At 42.3% G+C, this 17,396-nt stretch overlaps 1 protein-coding gene across 19 annotated transcripts in view; it reads left to right on the top strand.

Annotated features, from left to right (window-relative positions):
- nav1b (neuron navigator 1b) overlaps window positions 1-17,396 on the top strand; it is an 81,244-nt gene that overhangs the window by 50,868 nt on the left and 12,980 nt on the right. For 6 of the 19 annotated variants that reach the window (XM_030418821.1, XM_030418838.1, XM_030418822.1 and 3 more), the window contains 18 exons: window positions 1,519-1,669; window positions 2,889-3,189; window positions 5,302-6,052; window positions 6,595-7,008; window positions 8,532-8,573; window positions 8,664-8,824; window positions 9,317-9,487; window positions 10,272-10,324; window positions 10,670-10,693; window positions 11,171-11,248; window positions 12,323-12,331; window positions 13,558-13,641; window positions 13,993-14,104; window positions 14,208-14,329; window positions 15,221-15,229; window positions 15,858-16,033; window positions 16,185-16,356; window positions 17,182-17,380. In XM_030418821.1, coding sequence (XP_030274681.1) covers window positions 1,519-1,669; window positions 2,889-3,189; window positions 5,302-6,052; window positions 6,595-7,008; window positions 8,532-8,573; window positions 8,664-8,824; window positions 9,317-9,487; window positions 10,272-10,324; window positions 10,670-10,693; window positions 11,171-11,248; window positions 12,323-12,331; window positions 13,558-13,641; window positions 13,993-14,104; window positions 14,208-14,329; window positions 15,221-15,229; window positions 15,858-16,033; window positions 16,185-16,356; window positions 17,182-17,380 — 3,029 coding nt within the window. The remainder of the gene's footprint in view (window positions 1-1,518; window positions 1,670-2,888; window positions 3,190-5,301; window positions 6,053-6,594; window positions 7,009-8,531; window positions 8,574-8,663; window positions 8,825-9,316; window positions 9,488-10,271; window positions 10,325-10,669; window positions 10,694-11,170; window positions 11,249-12,322; window positions 12,332-13,557; window positions 13,642-13,992; window positions 14,105-14,207; window positions 14,330-15,220; window positions 15,230-15,857; window positions 16,034-16,184; window positions 16,357-17,181; window positions 17,381-17,396) is intronic. The other 13 variants (XM_030418833.1, XM_030418831.1, XM_030418840.1 and 10 more) reach the window with 9 other exon arrangements.

Genomic DNA, 17,396 nt, shown 5'->3' with positions numbered 1-17,396 from the left:
TTATCCTCCTGCGGTGTTTTGGTTGACTGCGAGGCTATACCTCTTGTTGAACTCTCTTCACAGTGCTGTGCATTTTAAATGTATTCAAATTATGAGTGCATCCAGAGAAACTGATGCCCGGTGAGCGAGGTTGTCCCTGCCTCCTCGCGCGAGGCGCCAATCTGGCAGCATCTGTTTCAGGGCAACGCAGGACTTCATCGTGGGGTGGAGGGAAAGGTCAGGGAGGTTTAAGAAGCCTGTCACTCTGATTTCCCCTCATCCTGTGTCTTTAGTGCATACCAGACTGCATCCTGAACCCTGAGCTGTCGGTCGCTTTGCTTATTATTCAGCATGATTTATCAGCGTCCTATAAACTGTCCCTTGAAGCCACAGTTAAAGATGGCCGTGTGTTTGACCCTGTTTAAAAACTGCGAGCAGTGCTGTCATGGTGATTTAGATAAAGTTATGGTTAAGCTTACATTTTTAATCTTCAAATTGACCGTACGATTATTACTGCTCATTATGAGTTTATAGGATGTGCAATGGCGGGTTTAGTTAGATTTATTCACATTTATGTTTGTTAACTGCGGTGAAGGTTCCAAACTAGAAAACCAATGATGAATCGATTAGAAGATCAAGAGAAAATTAATTGCCAACTATTTTTCTAATCATTTGATTGTTTTAGTCATTTTTCAAGCCCATATTTCAAGCATTGGCTGGTTCCAGCTTCGTAATTGTAAGGATTTGCTGCTTTTCTTCATCAATTATGTCAGTTAATGAAGAGTTTTTGTGGTTTCTGGACTGTTGGTTTCACAATTTTGGCATTTTTATGGAATAAATGATTAATCAGACTTCTTGTTATGCGTTTTCCAAAGACGCTGTTGTGGTTAAGTATGGAGTAAAACACAAGAACTGATTTAATGAAGAAGTGCAAGGAAATGACATTTTGATGTTAGCACAGCACATTAATGGGTGACACAGGATGGCTCTCTGACACAAAAATACTTATTTTGATAATCCTGAGCCGTAGCAGAGTCGTCATAAAGGAATAATTTACAGCCTCTGGCACCATAATTGTGTATGTTCTGTCTTACTATTAAGCCCAGTAGCTGTTGATGAATTAATAATTCAAGTGCTAAATTTAAATAAAAACACATATTTGATGTATTTGATGCACATATTTTTAGAACAAGTAGGCTACTTCATGGGACGGGTGATTAGAAAATAAGTGAAAAAAACTTTATGTCATAAAAAGTAAGAGATCCTCTCTTGCAGCTTTGGTCAACATATGGTCTGGAGCTCTGATGCATCAGTTGAATCAGAGCAGCTGCGGCCATGTTGGAATTACCTGCTTGTTTGAGCATGTGGCCACCTCCAGAGACAGCTTACAGACGGACAGATGGACATATCACTGTCACTGCCAGCCCCCTCTCCCTCTGAACACAGATTTCTGCTGCTTTACGTTTCCTTCATTCGCATGTTTGCCATTCACTTGAGGAGAGCACATTTTTGCTGAGCTGTCACTCTGTCTCATTTCAGTTGGGACGAGAGCAGCTCCATCAGCAGCGGGCTCAGCGACGGTGATGGCGAAGGCTCGGAGAACCTCAGTTCAGAGGAGTTCAACGCCAGCTCCTCCCTCAACTCCCTCCCGAGCACACCCCTGGGATCCAGACGCAACTCTTCTGCTATGGTGAGCTGAAATACAATACCGGACGGGCTGTGACAACGTTTTGCTAGCCTTTGTCTTGTTTATTTTGTGAAAGCAGTGCTAAAGATTGCAGCTAACGCCTTTATCTGAAGCATTTTTGACGCTTCACCCCGTGATTTACTTCGTATTGTGTGTTAGATGCGAGACCACTGTTTTGACAAGGCCGCAAAAAGTCACCACAGACCTGATCTCTGTCATTAAACCGAAACCAAGGAGAAACACAATCCGTCACAGTGCAGTAAAGCTTTACCACGGCAGCCCCGTGTCCTGCTCAGAAAATGACTTGTAAACTTCCGGTGGTTCCGCTGAGCCTTCAAGTCCCTCTTCACAAAAAAACAAGTGCATTGCTTATTGTTTCTTCATTCTGCAGGATAATGTGCAGAGTTTTACACTAGAAGGCTGTCATAAGATTCACTTCTAAAGGTTTAAGGTTTGTCTTCGGTAAGCCTCAAGTTTAAGGCATGCATGCATAACAACTAGTTCAGTAGCCAGTCGTTGTCCAACATGCTGTGTACACAAATGTGATAGGCCGTGCAACAAACACAGGTCGGACTTAACATGCCAACTTCAGTAGACATTTGTGCAACACAATACAAAGACAGATTTATTGATGATAAAAATAGTCCTTAGTTGCAGCCCTAGTTCACTTTGGTGAAGTGTTAGTTGTTTTTACCTTGTCGACAGGTAAACATTTAGTCTTTTTGCTTACTTACAGAATGCTCAGCGGGAAGAAATGAACATGAGTGCTACTCAATGAGCCATCTGTCGCTCTATATCACATTTACAGGATGCCAAGAAGCAGCATGCCCAATTTTGTCCTCAGTGCCACCTCCTCAGTGCACCACATGACAGTTTTCTATTAAAGTGTAGCTGTCTTTTTTTTTTTGTCCTGCATTACAAATATAAAGGCTCCAGCTCCTCTATTCTTAAATTTTCTCTCTAATTCTTCACTGTGTTGGTTTATCTCCGAAAGTGTTAAATCTATAGACAGTTTTTCTCAATTTTTTTTGTCATCCGTTCTTTGTTTTCCTCTGTGGTTTTCTTTAATCCTCTCGGGGCACATCACTCTCTCTCTCCCTTCTTCCCACTGGAATGCAGCCGAGATGAAACAAAGATTACAGACAGCAGTCAATTCCGTAGATAACACGGACCATGACTGATGCCTCCCCGCACTGTGCCTCTTCTCTTCCTCCCTCTGCAGCTCCGCACCGATGCAGAGAAGCGCTCCCTGGTGGAAAGCGGACTGTCTTGGTACAGCGAAGATGGCAAAGCCAGCCACAAGCTCAATAGTAGCAGCTATGATACGGGGAGTCTCAAGACGGAGGCCCCGAGCAAGTGGAGAAAGAAGCCTCCTAGTCTCAGCGAAGAGCCGGGCGGTAAAGGAGAGCTGAAGAAGCCTCAAAGTTTGGGTCAGCCAGGAAGTTTCAAGAAGGGTCGTAACCCTCCTATAGGCGTGACGTCCCCCATCACCCATACCTCTCAGAGCACGTTGAAAGTTGCGGGTGAGACATGTTATATCCTCACTTTAAATCTACACATCTCAAAATGTCCTATTCCTCTCCTGTACTGATGCAGTATTGTACTGCTGTTATGAAAGGAACAGTTCACCCAGAAGAAGAAAATCAGTCATTATCTAAACAACTGAAAAAGATGGAGACTTTTGACAGGCTCCATATAGCTCATCAGGCATAATCCATGTGTCCAGAAGCCCTGAGATGCCCAGTATTTACCCTGCAGTCAAGCTTGAGCACCCACCTCAGACAGGGTGCATGCTAAAGCTTTAAGCTTAGAAGCTACAGTGAAGGATTGACCTTGATAAAGGTAATGTCTTTTAAAATATTTTTTGCGATCTGGGGCTTCTGGACACTTATGCTATGACGAGCTGTATGGAGTCATTTTATCGTTTTAGTCGTTTTAATTTTCTTGTTTTCACATTTTAAAACAAGTCCCGACCTACTTAACTTTAATCTCTTTTGCTGTAAAGCTCCAGAAATGCTTTGTGGACTACAAAACATCATCAGACTTTCCATTGGCATTGAAGTGATTTTAAATTTGTGGGGGAACTATTCCTTTAACGTGATTTTAACTACTAATTCTATGTTGTCCATTATTGCTTTGTATGCTGGATCCAAATGTAAAACAGAGCCTGTTTGTAGAGCAGCCAAGGCGGATATCTGCTTGGTATCAAGATGAATACAGAAGTGTACCCTTTAGCGTAAGCCAGGTTTTGATTTGTAGCACAGCGCAGGAAAAAATGCACCATGAAATCCATTTCATTGAAAAATCTCAGCTTATAAAGCCAGAGCCATCTTTCTGCTCTTGTCTCAGAGAAAAGCCTGTTACACTTATGTCTGGAGAGATGCAGTGTATTTGTGTAATCCCCGGAAAAAAAACATACCATGATTAAATAATAGGTTAAAATTGAGTTCCAGCGCCAACATTTCTTGGCATTTTCATGTTATTTTCCCCCAGCTTCAAGTCAGTCTGATTGTATATGTCCTGGCTGTAGTTTTCAACGTGGGAAAATGTTCCTGCAGATGAACTTTTAAGGATTAGAGAATGACTCAAGAGGTCAGATGTGTTGCATTTGCTTTTGTGAATGTATTCCAACTTTACCTTTAGCCTTCACCCTTTTATCTTTAAATGGTTGTTTCGATTACCACATACTTACTTTAATCATCCGTAATGAGATTCAGATTTTGAACATTTATATCACATTGATATGTCTTGGCATGAGGTTAAAAAAGTACAAATATTTTATAAAATTTTGCATTCAACTCCTAAACTCCTACTCCTAAAGTAAATACAGATGTTTTTGCTTATATTCCATCTTAACTATAATGGCTAGAATGACAATGTGCTTTTAAGTGAAGGTGTCTATTTAAGAGAGACATGATGTATGACAGCGCAGATTATCCATTTTAGTTTTCAGTCTTTTAAGTGTGGTTGTCGTCATATTTATTCGTCCAAGTTTACAGGTTTTAGTGACTACTCACCAAGGTTATTATAGTGAACTGAAGTTAAACTAAAAACTAAAGCAGGTTGTTAAATAAAAAACAAACATTCTAGTTAAAGGTATGGGGAGTTGATTCTGGAGGACGATAGTGGATTGTTTAGTCTCATTCCCAGGTTGTCAAATAACAACGCTGTGGGTTTGAATTTCGGGCTGAAAGCATCAATATTTGATGACCTTGGAACAAGATTTAAATATGAACCGTTTTTCTCCAGAAATGCCTTCCCTACCTTTTATCTGACATAAAAATGAAAACTAACTGAAACCATATTACTTCTGTACTCTACTGTATTTACAAATCATCTACAGTAAGATAAAAACAAAAAGGAAATGTCTCAGGAGTAGAACTTCTTAAATCTTACTACCGATAAATACCGCCCATATTATAATTTTCAAAAAGCTAAAAGCTCTGCTGCTCAACACATCCAGTCTGTCTAAAGTATCTTATTCTTTCAGGGTCAATGTGGCAAGAGGGCAAATTGAGCAGCCCCATTTTTCCTCCTGCTCTTTATCATCATATAACCACGTTATTGCTATTAGAATTGCCATAACGTTGTCATTAACCTGTGTCCGTCCATGTCTTTTTCTTTTTTTTTTTTAGCACCTAAATGTGAGAGGCCACTGGATAAATCCAAGATGTCTCTTAAAACTGCTGGTCTACAGCGGTCTCGTTCAGATGCCGGCAGGGATCATCATGGAGAGCACCGCAAGCCCCCGTCAGGTTTGGTTAAACCCACTGCTGGAGCCTCCTTCGGCTACAAGAGGCCACCGACAGCCACCGGTACCGCCACTGTTATGACAGCAGGGGGAGCCACCATCTCCAGTGGCTCTGCTACTGTGGGTAAAACCCCCAAGTCATCTGGCATCCCAGTGAAGCCTGTGGGAGGAGGACTACCCTCGGGTCGAAAAAACAGTTTTGATGCCAGCAGCGAGCAGAGCTTCCTGGGGCCAAACGCCCGAAACAGCATCCAGTACCGCAGCCTGCCTCGACCCGCCAAATCAAGCACGCTTAGTGTGATTGGTCGCCCGGCAACCCGGCCAGTCAGCGGTACCATTGACCCCGGTCTGTTGAGTTTGAAACCTGTGCCCATGGCCTCCACAGGCCCCAGAGTTAAAGAGCCCAGTAGCTGCAGCAGTAAAATGTCTAATCGAAGTACAGGTCCAGTGAACCAGACCGACCGAGAGAAGGAGAAGGAGAGAGCCAAGGCCAAGGCTGTGGGCGCTGACATAGACTGTGGTTCTCTGAAAGGAGAGGAGGCTCAGTCCACAGGAGAGTCTGCTGTCAAGCTGCACGGCCTGAGACGGACCAGCAGCAGCAAATACCCCGAACTGTCCTCACCCACCACACCAAGGTCATTAAAACACTGTTTTAAAGGGTTGCTTCACCCAAATAACCAAAAAAAAAAAAATCCATCATTTTCTACTCTCTAGTGGTATCCAGCCATGCAGTAACTGGTTTTACAGGCTCAGAGTTTCTGCTGCCGCCCTCACAATCCAATGAAAGTACATGATTGAAAAACGACATCTTAAAAAATTCAACAGCTATATCTCTTGCCGCTGTGTCCTAGTTACTAGAAATACTCCCGAGCTCACTATAAAGATTTTTCTTCTTTCAATCAAAGAAAAGGTCCAGAGTAATGGGAACATTGTTTCTTTAGATTTATGTTGCTGTTCAGATTTAGAATCAGAAATCTCAAATCTCCAATACAGCTGCAGCTTTCTGTCTATATGCTGTATAGTGTTAGAGCTAAGAAGGAAGATCCTGAAATGAGTACATATTGTGCTCGTGCATGTGTCCAGTAAGGACTTACAATATTAATAAAGGTTATTTTTAACATCATGTCCCAGGGCTGTTTTATGTATTTTAACATCTCTTCTTATGCCTGATCTCCAGGATGCTGAACACCAAGTCTCTGGGTCGTCCGCCTAGCCTGGCTCATCTGGACAAAGTCAACTCCAACAGTCTCGACTCCTGCGTGATGCTCCAGGACCTCCCGCCCAAAGTCCCCCCATACTCCAAGCTGCAGGACTTGGCTGGTTCCCACACATCCTCCCGTCTCACCCCCAGCCCTGCACCTGTGCTCCACATCGATTCCCCTGGCTCCTACACCAGTGACAGCCTGAGTGTGAGCGGGTCACCGCTGCTCTACCCCAAGCTGTCCATGCACCGCAGCATGGAGTCCCTTCCCCTGCAGATGAGCGTGCCTTCCAACTCGAGATTTGTTAAAACTGAGATGTACAACAAGGAAGAGAGGGGTGCCGGAACCTGGGGATCTGCAAACAGAACCTCCCTCAACCTTGGGGAAAGGTACGTATCATCTAAAGAAGTGTCTGATGTCCAAAATGTGATTCCATCGTTCCATCGTTACCAACTTATTGTTGTCTAAAATGTATTTGAGCAGGACTAGTAGAACCAGGAAACCTCATGTGATTTTGAAATAATCCCCTCGTGTCTGTGTTTCGTTTTGCACATTCAAATGGGATAAGACTGCATTTTACTCAGTTTTACTGACATTATCCCCCAGATATCATGTCAAGGCTCTATGTAACATTTCAGAAGCCTTAGTCATAAAGTTGTTGGAGTTATTTTATGCACTTCCTGCACGTGTTCCTATAAGCATAAATACACATTTACAGCTCATTTAGATGATTGGTGGCTGTACTTGAATATGACAACATTTTGTTGATCCTAACCTCCTCTGTCGCGGATCTCATAGCACGGCTGCTGACTGATGTTCAACATCATATGACCCCTGATCAGATTTAGTACTGAAGTTATCCAATGACACAAAACAGAGGTTTAAAAAAAGTAAGTAAATAACTGAAATATGTATAAGACTAATACTAATTGTCGTATAAATATGGTAGGTAATTTGCAGTGGAAATGTGACTTTACTTTACTTTACTATTTATTTATGGTAAGATTAAGATCACGGAATTCCACTGCAATTAATTCAAGTTACCAGAGGTCCCCAGGTAATACTTGTCCAGTATGAATGGGGCTTAAGTAAGAACCTTTCATTTGAGATGAAAATCAAGAAACTAGTGTTTCTTATTGAAAAGATCTTGTTTATTCGCTCGTTTTTGGTATTATAGCTTTGCCTCCAGGCCTCTTGAATCCCTAAATAAACATACATTTGCTATTTAAAGAAACAATGATGGGAAAATGGTCCACAAGAATGTGGTTTTAGAAGATAAATGGTCAACCTGTGATAATCTGTGCTGGCAACCAAGCGTTTCTGAAATGTACTTTGGCAAAGACATCTTATTCTTTCCTCTCTTGTATGTTAAAGAAAGTGCAAGTGCACACGTAAGTCAGGAAGAAATAATTGAGGGGGAAATAGTTATTTGAGTAAAAAAAACATGGCCTTTTTTCCATCTTCCTGTGAACCAAGACTTGTTGAACTAACAACACTTTTCCATAGTGTGCGAAAGATAATTTGTGAGAACTGTTTCAGTTTAAAAACGTCCAACACTGAGCTGTAAGTTTCTTGGCAGCAGATGTACCCACACTCCATATTTTATGTGTGTTTTCTGGGAAGAGAGACTCTGCTGTGTCATTTAGAAGATGGAGGGCTGGATCCGTCAGAGGATTTCTGTTTGTCAAAGTGGAGATGAGTTATTTTCTGCCAAAGGAATGTACTTTTATGCAATCCCACACTGTGTGTATGAAGGTGCCCAGTGTGCCATATGGGCTAGATGTACAAAAGGGATTAGAGGATACACCCGTGAGATGTCTTGCCCAGTTCCTATGGTAAAATTATTTGAAAAGAATTGTTCAAAATGACTGTTAATGTCCTATTGATCATGTTTTTACTCTCTTCTTTGCAGCTTGCAAACAGACAGAAGTACCTTGCCGAAGAAAGGCCTAGAGTACGTCAAAACAATTATTGTTCCGGCATGCATATGAAGTCTCACACTGTCTTCACTGTCTGAAGTTTAAAATGACCTCTCTTTCCTCAGTCGCTATGGCTCGAGCCTGTCAGATAGTGACGGAAGCAAACCGGGCAGGCGCCACTCCCACACCACAGTCAGCATGACAGAGAGCGATAGCCCCCCTCAGCTGCCCTCTCCCACCCGCCCTCTCCACCCCTCCTCCGGCAAGGCTCCTCTCACCAACGTGGGTGAGTCTGCTCGCTCCATTTGTCTGCCAAGTTCTAAAAACACTCCCCGCTTGAGCTTTGAGAGTAATGAGGCTTGAAATCTTTGATAAGCCATCCGTCTTATCCTTGATTATTATTGAAGACGGGAACGTTGGATTCATACTGAGAGGGAAGTCCAGCCTCGTTATCACAGTTAAGAAATGTTGACACAAGTTGTCAATAATAGATCCAGTCGTGTCTGTGTGATGAAGTGATGACGGCACCAGATATGACTGCGGATATACCTTCTCATATCTTTACTCAGACTGGAGTTTAAGTCTGAAATATGCTAGAGATGGAGGCCATAGGGGGTCAAGTCGGGCTATATTTATATCCTGGACTGTTGTGGAACCAAAGTGTTGCCTTTCACTGAGTCATCAGAATATGGATGCCATACTAAGTGTGTGTAAGAGTGTTTCTCAACTGCATCCTACAGCGTCATCTGTCTTTCCAAACATCTCTCCTATATGATAGTTGCCCCGATTTCTACCACCCCGAGGATATCGCGCTCCAACAGCATCGGCCCCCCCAGCGAGTCCGCCTGCGATCTCTATGGATCCTCCCCCCTGGGCAGCAGTATGTCCCTGGCTGACCGGCCAAAAAGCATGATGCGGTGCGGGTCTTTCCGTGAACCGGGGGATGATGGTGAGCATGCTCAGCCGCCCTCCCTGCAGGGGAGTCGCCCCACATGGCCTCAAATTAAACAAAGCTGTCTGCTCCTACAGCACGCAATCTGTTAGGCAAAATGTCAAGAGGACATGAGCAAGGAAAGTGGAGAGGAGTGGTGGTGCCTCCATTTTAGATTTCTAGACAGTTATGTAAGGCCTCAAGGCACTATCTATGATCCAAATGTAAACAACAGGAGAGCCTCCACCAATAATTCAAACCTGCTGTATAATGGGCCAGACTTTTGATAAACATTAAATCCCTAGATCAGTCATTTTTCAGGCTCAAGTGTCAAACATTATTTGGCTCCAGCTTCTTCATTGTAGGAATATGCTGCTTTTATTTGTCATTCATGGTGGTTAATGAAGAGTCTTTGGGTTTTTGGACTGCTTGTTGGACAAAAGGAGCGAATTTGAAGACGTCCCTTTGGTCTCTGGGAAGTTGTGATGAGCAGTTGGGAAATTTATTGGACCTTTTTAATGACAAAACAGTTAATCATGAAAATAAATATTAATGCAGCCCTAATGAAAAGTGGAGTGTTTTGCTGCCTCCACTTTAGATTAACAGACTTAAAGGCGCCATATATGATCCAGATGTAATCAACTCTGGTGACCCTCCAGTAGACATTTTTCTATCGTCATATTGCACAACCCTATAGCAAATTATGATGAATGATTGGTTAGCTTAATAATAGCTTAAAATGCTTTTAATACAAATTAGTTATTTTTAATATTGAGTCTAATCTCTACCTTTCCTGTTTCAGTACATGGCTCTGTACTGTCTTTGGCATCCAATGCTTCATCCAACTATTCAGCGGTGAGTAGAGTCATAATACGTTCATTAGAATGTTACTTTTGCTGGAGTTTTAATGACTTTGTGACTTCAGTTTACACATTGTCCTGTCTCAAAACGCAAAGTGATCACTTAAGAAAATCTTGTACTGCATAGGTAGGAGACCCTTTAATGCATTTTATCAAAGTCTTCCCTAGTCGGTTACAAACCTCTTGGTGAACTGTGATCGGACAGCTATTTATTACTTGTTCCTAGTTTGTATTTCACTGTTGTCGTGTCCCTTTTACAGTGGATAAACAACTGCCCGTAAAGTTTATGCCCTCCTTATGCCTGTTTATTGTCTATTTGTTCTCACCATGCCTTCTTAAGAATGAGGACAGGATACAAGGAGAGGTAAGGCCGACATGCCAATGACGCTTCAACTCACATCGTGCCTTTCCCTCTGCGTCATCTGTCAGTGATTTCCTGTTGAAATGGCCCCATTCATCAGATTGTGTTATCAGTGCTCAGTGGAGTCTGTGACCGCGGAGCTCATAACCCAGTTCATTTTGTTTTATCTCTAATATTCTTTGTCCTTTTACAACACCTGCTAACATTTATTAAAGACATTTTTCAGACCTCATAAAATTCTCAGTGCATGAGGAAAGTGGTAAAAATCCACTGTCATCCCTTCATTAAACATTCTCTATTGGTCTGAAGCGATAACCTGTTTCGTTGTTGGCATATTCTTTTTTTTGTTACTCAAACGAAACAACCCATGTTGACGCATTAAGTTGCTGCATTGTCACAGTCCTGAACTCTGTGTTTGTTCCTGATGCTTTATAAAACATTGTCCATACAGCTGGGGCTTACTTCTCATTCTGTCCACAGCAAATCCGCAAGTTGAGGCGAGAGCTGGAGTCCTCCCAGGAAAAGGTCGCCGACTTGACCATGCAGCTTACCGCCAACGTATGTAGGATTTTTATTTCTTTAAAGATCTCCTTTTGGAATAAGCTTTTTTTGTTGACGTGTTTCCAAAATTTAGATTACACCTCCTCTAAATCATTTAGCCAGCAACCAACCTCGATACAGAAACCCAGTGCAAGAGTCGTATCTGATATCTGCACTACATTTCTGTGAGGGTGAGATGTGGGGAAAATATGGTGTGAATCCTTGCTCTTTACTCTGGCCTCTCTCCAGTTTGCACTGAGTAAGGCCCGCTAGTCATAAGATATCCATGGCAGGCTAACCTACTCAGGGCTTTTAAAATTATATTATTGAGCCTCTATTTGATAACCAACAGTTGGGTGATGACACAAAGGGGGCACAACATAAATTTTTTTTCCCTAGATTGGGTTCATGGTCGGCAACATAACTGCTAGGCCCCAGTGTTTCCAGTTCTCTCACCGCCAAGCACATCTGTCCGCTGTTGGACACTAGTTTGACATTAACTCTTTGATTGAACCAGCTGATAAATGTTTAACCTCTGCTTCTACTGACTCTCTCCAGGGTTCCCATGGGTCCTTGAAAAATCCTGAACAGACATGGGTCGAGGGCTTAAATTGATATATTTTGCTCATGTTAAGAAATTTAAGTTGCTATGATATGTTTTACCAAACAAACAATGTCTGGGTCCTTCAGTTTTATAGTGAGTCAGCCTGGAAGGACCTTGAGAAGTCAGTGAATTTGAAGTTTAAGACAGTGTGGGAACCCTGACCCTCACTCTGCGTCTTTAAGATGCCTGTTTGAATCACGCTTTAACACTTCCATACCACTGATCCTGATCTAATAATAGCTACCCTTATGAACCACAGTCTCCTATTTCACTGTTTTACCCACTGCCCCTTCTAAACAACTAACCCGAGTGTTTTGAACAACCTGTGTGACTGTATGAAGCCTGTCTGTGTGTCCTCCTTTGTGTTTTACTGTTTAATCCCTTGCCTAACGCTACTGTCCCTTTTTTTGATCCGTTCTTGGCTGGACTCGCTGCTGCCCCCTGCCTGCCTCCCGCTGACCCGCACCTCTGGATGCTGGGTGTAGCAGCAAGGCCAGGTTTGTTGGACTGTTGCTCCCACAGCAAACTGTGTCGCTTTCGCATGATTCTGAGCGGACGTCAAGCTGACGAGTCGCTGTCATCAGACATCTCTGTCGTGCTCGCTGCGTGGCACTGTCGTCCTCATCACCAAACATGAAGCATGTTGACAAAGTAGCAAATAATTGTGTTTTTCATTATCTGTTTTTCCAACAATCTTTTAACCAATCATTTTAACAAACCTTTTAACAATATGAAAATGTGTCTGGCCAACAGTCCAAAGATTTTCAATACAAAATTATATGAGAGGATTTTCTGCAAAAAAACTAATTCTTGGCCTAGTTGCTATATTAACAGCTGAACAATTATGAGGATAATCTGTCAGTCAAGAAATTGATTGACCAACTAATTTTCAAGACACAAATTTCTTGCTATTCCCACTATTTCTGACTTTTCTTAGAATTTGAAGGCTAATTAGGTATCCCATATACAACAGTAACCTTGGGGATACAACTTGTAGACATTTGAGAGAAATGAATAAATAGATAAAGTGAGATGAGTACTTTCTGTTGATATAACAAACTTTAAAGCAGCCACAGTGGAGGTATACAGTTCAGGGGAAAAGATGGATGGATTGCTGATTATATTTTATTGAGTCGTTACGGCTGTTGCGCCCCATGAAAGTCTTCTCTTTGGAGGTCAATAACATCATAAACAGGTTCAATGGTGGCAGGGTTTTATGTTATTAGATAGATATGACCCTAAAGAAACACCTGAGCAAGGCAACCACAAAAATAAATGAAGGAAGGGAATAAGCCGCAAGAAAAAGGGACAGTCTGACCCAACATTATCATTGTTTGACAAATTCTTTGACATCAGTGTCAGCCACGAATTTTAGACCATTTTTGATTGTTACCATTCTCACCACAGTGAGCATTAATAGTGTGAGACATCCTAGCCCAAAGGTCAAACATGCTACATGACGTTGATGAGGTCTGCCCCTCATCGCCACACAGCTGTCCTCCCTGACCACCATTACCCTAACGCCCTCTTTCATCTCTGACATCATCCACAGCTGTCCACTGCTCCATCCCCACCCTCCTCTCCCAGCAGATGGAGAAAAGCCATTTGCTTGATGTTTCTGTGAGCGTGTGAGGCTGCAGACAGATTCGATGCAGCCGGTGACTCATACCTGTCTGCTGTCTCAACCCCCCCTACTCTTCTTTCTCTGTCTGCTCCTCTTAAGGCTAATCTGGTGGCAGCATTTGAGCAGAGTCTGGCGCTGATGACGGCGCGCCTGCAGACCCTGTCGGTCTCCTCGGACCAAAAGGTATCACGGTGATATCACGACGTAAATGAATGTTGTACAACTAGTGAGATGACGAAGAAACAAACCATTAAAGAACAATTGAAAGGCTGAAATATGTGGTGGTGATGATGATGATGACGATAAAGTACATTCTGTCAGTTAAAGAGAAGCTTCCAAGTTACATAGTTTTCTTAAAATGAGATGTGTCAAAGGTATGGCGGGATTTTCAGGTTGTCACCAGCCACTCACCGCAGCCTGACATCCTCGCTGACAGCGGAAAGACATTCCACAATCCTCGGTTCAGAAGAATCCTGGTTCAGTTACCAGCCCGTGAGCTAACACAAACACATAATAATCACTTTCTCTCCTCAGGAGTCGGAGCTCACTGAGCTGAAGGATACCATCGAGATTCTGAAGGTCAAAAATACAGAGGCCCAAGAAATCATTCACGGGGCTCTCAGCAATCCGGAAATCACACCTAAAGGTACAGAATTATGCAGCGGGACGTGCAGTATGATTAGGAACTGGGCTCCAAAACGCACAAAGAGGTGAATATTCAATGTGCTCTCTCTTATCCTGATATTTAGAACTGCAGATCAATCGTCAGAACTCCTCAGAGAGCATCTCCAGCCTCACCAGCACCACCAGCCACTCCAGTATGGGAAGTCTTAAAGAACAGGAGGCCAAGAAGAAGAAGAAGAAGAGCTGGGTGAGGACACATTTGAAGTATTCCTTTTGTGTCTAAGAGTTTCATCAGAAGTTCCGACATACTTTCTTGCAAGAGAGAATTTTGCAGCAGTTTATGAATCAGATGTTTTATTCAGATCACTAGAGAAAGGGATGAAAGCTGTCGAGCATTTTTTGGTATTGAACTGTATCGTTCTGCTTATGGGGGTTTGTGAGGTGTCTGATCATTGTTCTCAGTGAATGTTCTCAAGAAGAACAAGAAGAATGTTTTATTTACATCACATATGAAACAATGTATGACTTAAGGGCAGCGTACGCACCTAGGGACCAACTCCACATCTTAACCAGTGCCTTGGTCAATGGCACAGACTGGAGGATCGCCCCTTGATTATCAAATTTCAAGATTTAAAGGATTTTTGTCACTTGCTCGTACTGTACAATATGTGCATCGGCATGCAGGATTGAGTAATACAATCATAACAATTAGACAAACACAGGATTATAAATAAATGACGAAGGATACAAATCCAAAGATGAAGCAATATTAATGGACAGCTCTGATTTGAAATAATAATAATAAATTGGGATGCAGTGTGACACATCAAATCAAGTCTTTGTACTGTTTTAATTTGACTGCATGTCAACATTAAATTGTATTTGTGTTTTACACAGCAACTCTTTTCTGAATGAATGGTTGTATTTAAAAACATACTAAACGTGATAAGTTAATGTTGGACCAGTCAACAGGCCTGTTGTGAGCTATTATCGGTATTTATTATGGTTTATTTGATCCGATGACCCAGTTTGTTCTCCTGCATGTGTGTGTGTCAGCTTCTCCTCCTACTCTTGTTCCAAATCTGTTATTAAGTATGACTCTGGTCTCTCCCTCATGCTGCCCTGCTTTTTATTTTAGGTCTTTGAGGTGAGTGATGTTGCTACAGTAAATAAACCCCAACACACCCTCCTCCCTTTTCTCCTGCCCACATGCACTTAGAGTTACTTTCTGTTGTTCAGGTCTTTCTAAAGTTGATTTGTTGAGTCACATCGTATCGTGCTCTGATCGTATCGTAAGATTTAGATGACAGAATCCTGGTTTCATGTTCTTCATGGAATCGGCATGCTATTAAACTGCTCTTTAATACTGAGATCAAATAGTTCAGTGAGGTTAACAGCTACCTTTTTAGCTCTCTCACATTTCATTTGAACATCTCGCATTTGTGTGTGATGAGCAATAATGATTGATGTGTTTTGCTTTGTTTTGATCCATTATTATGCCATCGAATGTCACATTAAGTTTGGCTTTTGCCAGTTATATCTTCCAACTGTCAACTCAGAATTGTACAAATATATGAAACCTGGCTACATAAATTATGAATGAAGGAAGTCTCTATCAGAAGGTTAACAGGAAACAAGTGTGGATGACAACTCTCAGTGGGAAACACGGCTTATCTGATAGAAGCAGCTCAACATGACTGCTTTATAGAGCTGCTTATTAATTCAGAGTTTTTAGACGCATCATTTGTTCAGTCTCATGTTTCTTCTCTGTGCAGTTACGCAGCTCCTTCAACAAGGCCTTTAGCAAGAAGGGCTCCAAGTCAGGGCTGTACTCCGACATAGAGGAAATCGCCACCCCTGAATCCTCTGCACCTTCCTCCCCGAAAGTCCACCATGCTGGAGACAACACTACATCGTCAATTAAATCCTCCACCTCCGCATCATCATCAGGGTAAACCTTTCCCCTCTCCCTGACTCAGCTGACAGTGAATCACACCAGCAAATAATATGAATCACATGAGTCGCGGTCCTTTTGAAAATTATTCTGATGATCTTTGATGCCATCACACGCCTCTAACGCTATTCGACTTGAATACCTCCAGACTCTGTGAAGGCGACGATGTGCAGGATGATAAGGTCGTGACAGAGCTGCGATCGGAACTGTGGGAGAAGGAGCGTAAACTGACCGACATCCGCCTGGAGGCTCTGAGCTCCGCCCACCGCCTGGAGCAGCTGCAGGAGGCCATGACCAGCATGCAGGTCGGTGGGAGAATGGTCAGTTAAGATTGGTTACCTTTCAGTGCCCACAGTTCACCTGTGGAGTTGGTGTAGGTATGCTGCTAAGCATTTAATGCACCAGTCCTCGTGCAAATACTAGAAGAAGGACAGTGTTAGTTCAATGTGAACAAATATTTTTGTTTTGATAGAATACTGTAGTATCTTCAACTTTGGCGTATTTTTATTTCTGACGTGAATACATCTTATCTGCTTAATTTATGGATATTTCGTTTGCTGTTTTCTTCATTTTGGCTTTTATCTACAATTATAGTAACATGCCAAGGTTCACTGTGTAATTCCCTTTATGTATAGTTTGATGTTGAATGTATGTATGCTATTATTTAGGGCTGCTGCCAGCAATGTTTTTCATTATCCATTAATCTGCTGATTATTCACACGGTTAATTGCAATGTAAAAGAATATTTGAAAGAATGCTACTCACATTTTCCAAGAGCCCAAATTGATGTCTTCAGATTGCAGTTTTCTTCCTCTAAACAACAGTCCATAACCCAAAAACTCTTAATTTGCTTTCATAAATGACAAAGAAAGGCAGTTAATTGACATTTTGCTTAAAAGGTTGACTAATCAATTAATTGACTGATTGTTTCAACTCTACTGTTGTATGAAGTAATCTCTCGCTGCCTTCTGTTTTGAGTTAAAATGTATCTTGATAATGTGTTTGAACTTAAATATCACCTTTTAATATTACAGATCTTTTTGGTGTGCTTTCAAAAAACACCAAACTCTACCAGAGTTGTATTTTGAAAGAGGTGCTGTGACTTATTACAATTAGTAACACTTTGTGTGTGTTTTCATCTGTAGAGGACAGTGGAGAATCTGAAGTCCGAGAATGACCAGCTGAAGACGGGCGGTCTGTCCCCCTGTCCATCTCCCGGACCCTCAAGCTCCCCCTCACAGTCCTCAGGCCTCACTGCTCTGGGGAGTTCATCACCTCGACAGTCGGTAGCCATGCACATGCCCAAGAGCTACAGCAGAGGGCTGAGTGAGGGGAGCACCTCAGGTACAGTTCACTCTAG

The sequence above is a fragment of the Sparus aurata genome, chromosome 6 (assembly GCF_900880675.1).
Source record: "Sparus aurata chromosome 6, fSpaAur1.1, whole genome shotgun sequence".
NCBI lineage: Eukaryota > Metazoa > Chordata > Actinopteri > Spariformes > Sparidae > Sparus > Sparus aurata.
Note: the sequence above shows the minus strand (reverse complement) of the source record. Positions and strands in the feature narration are given on the sequence as shown.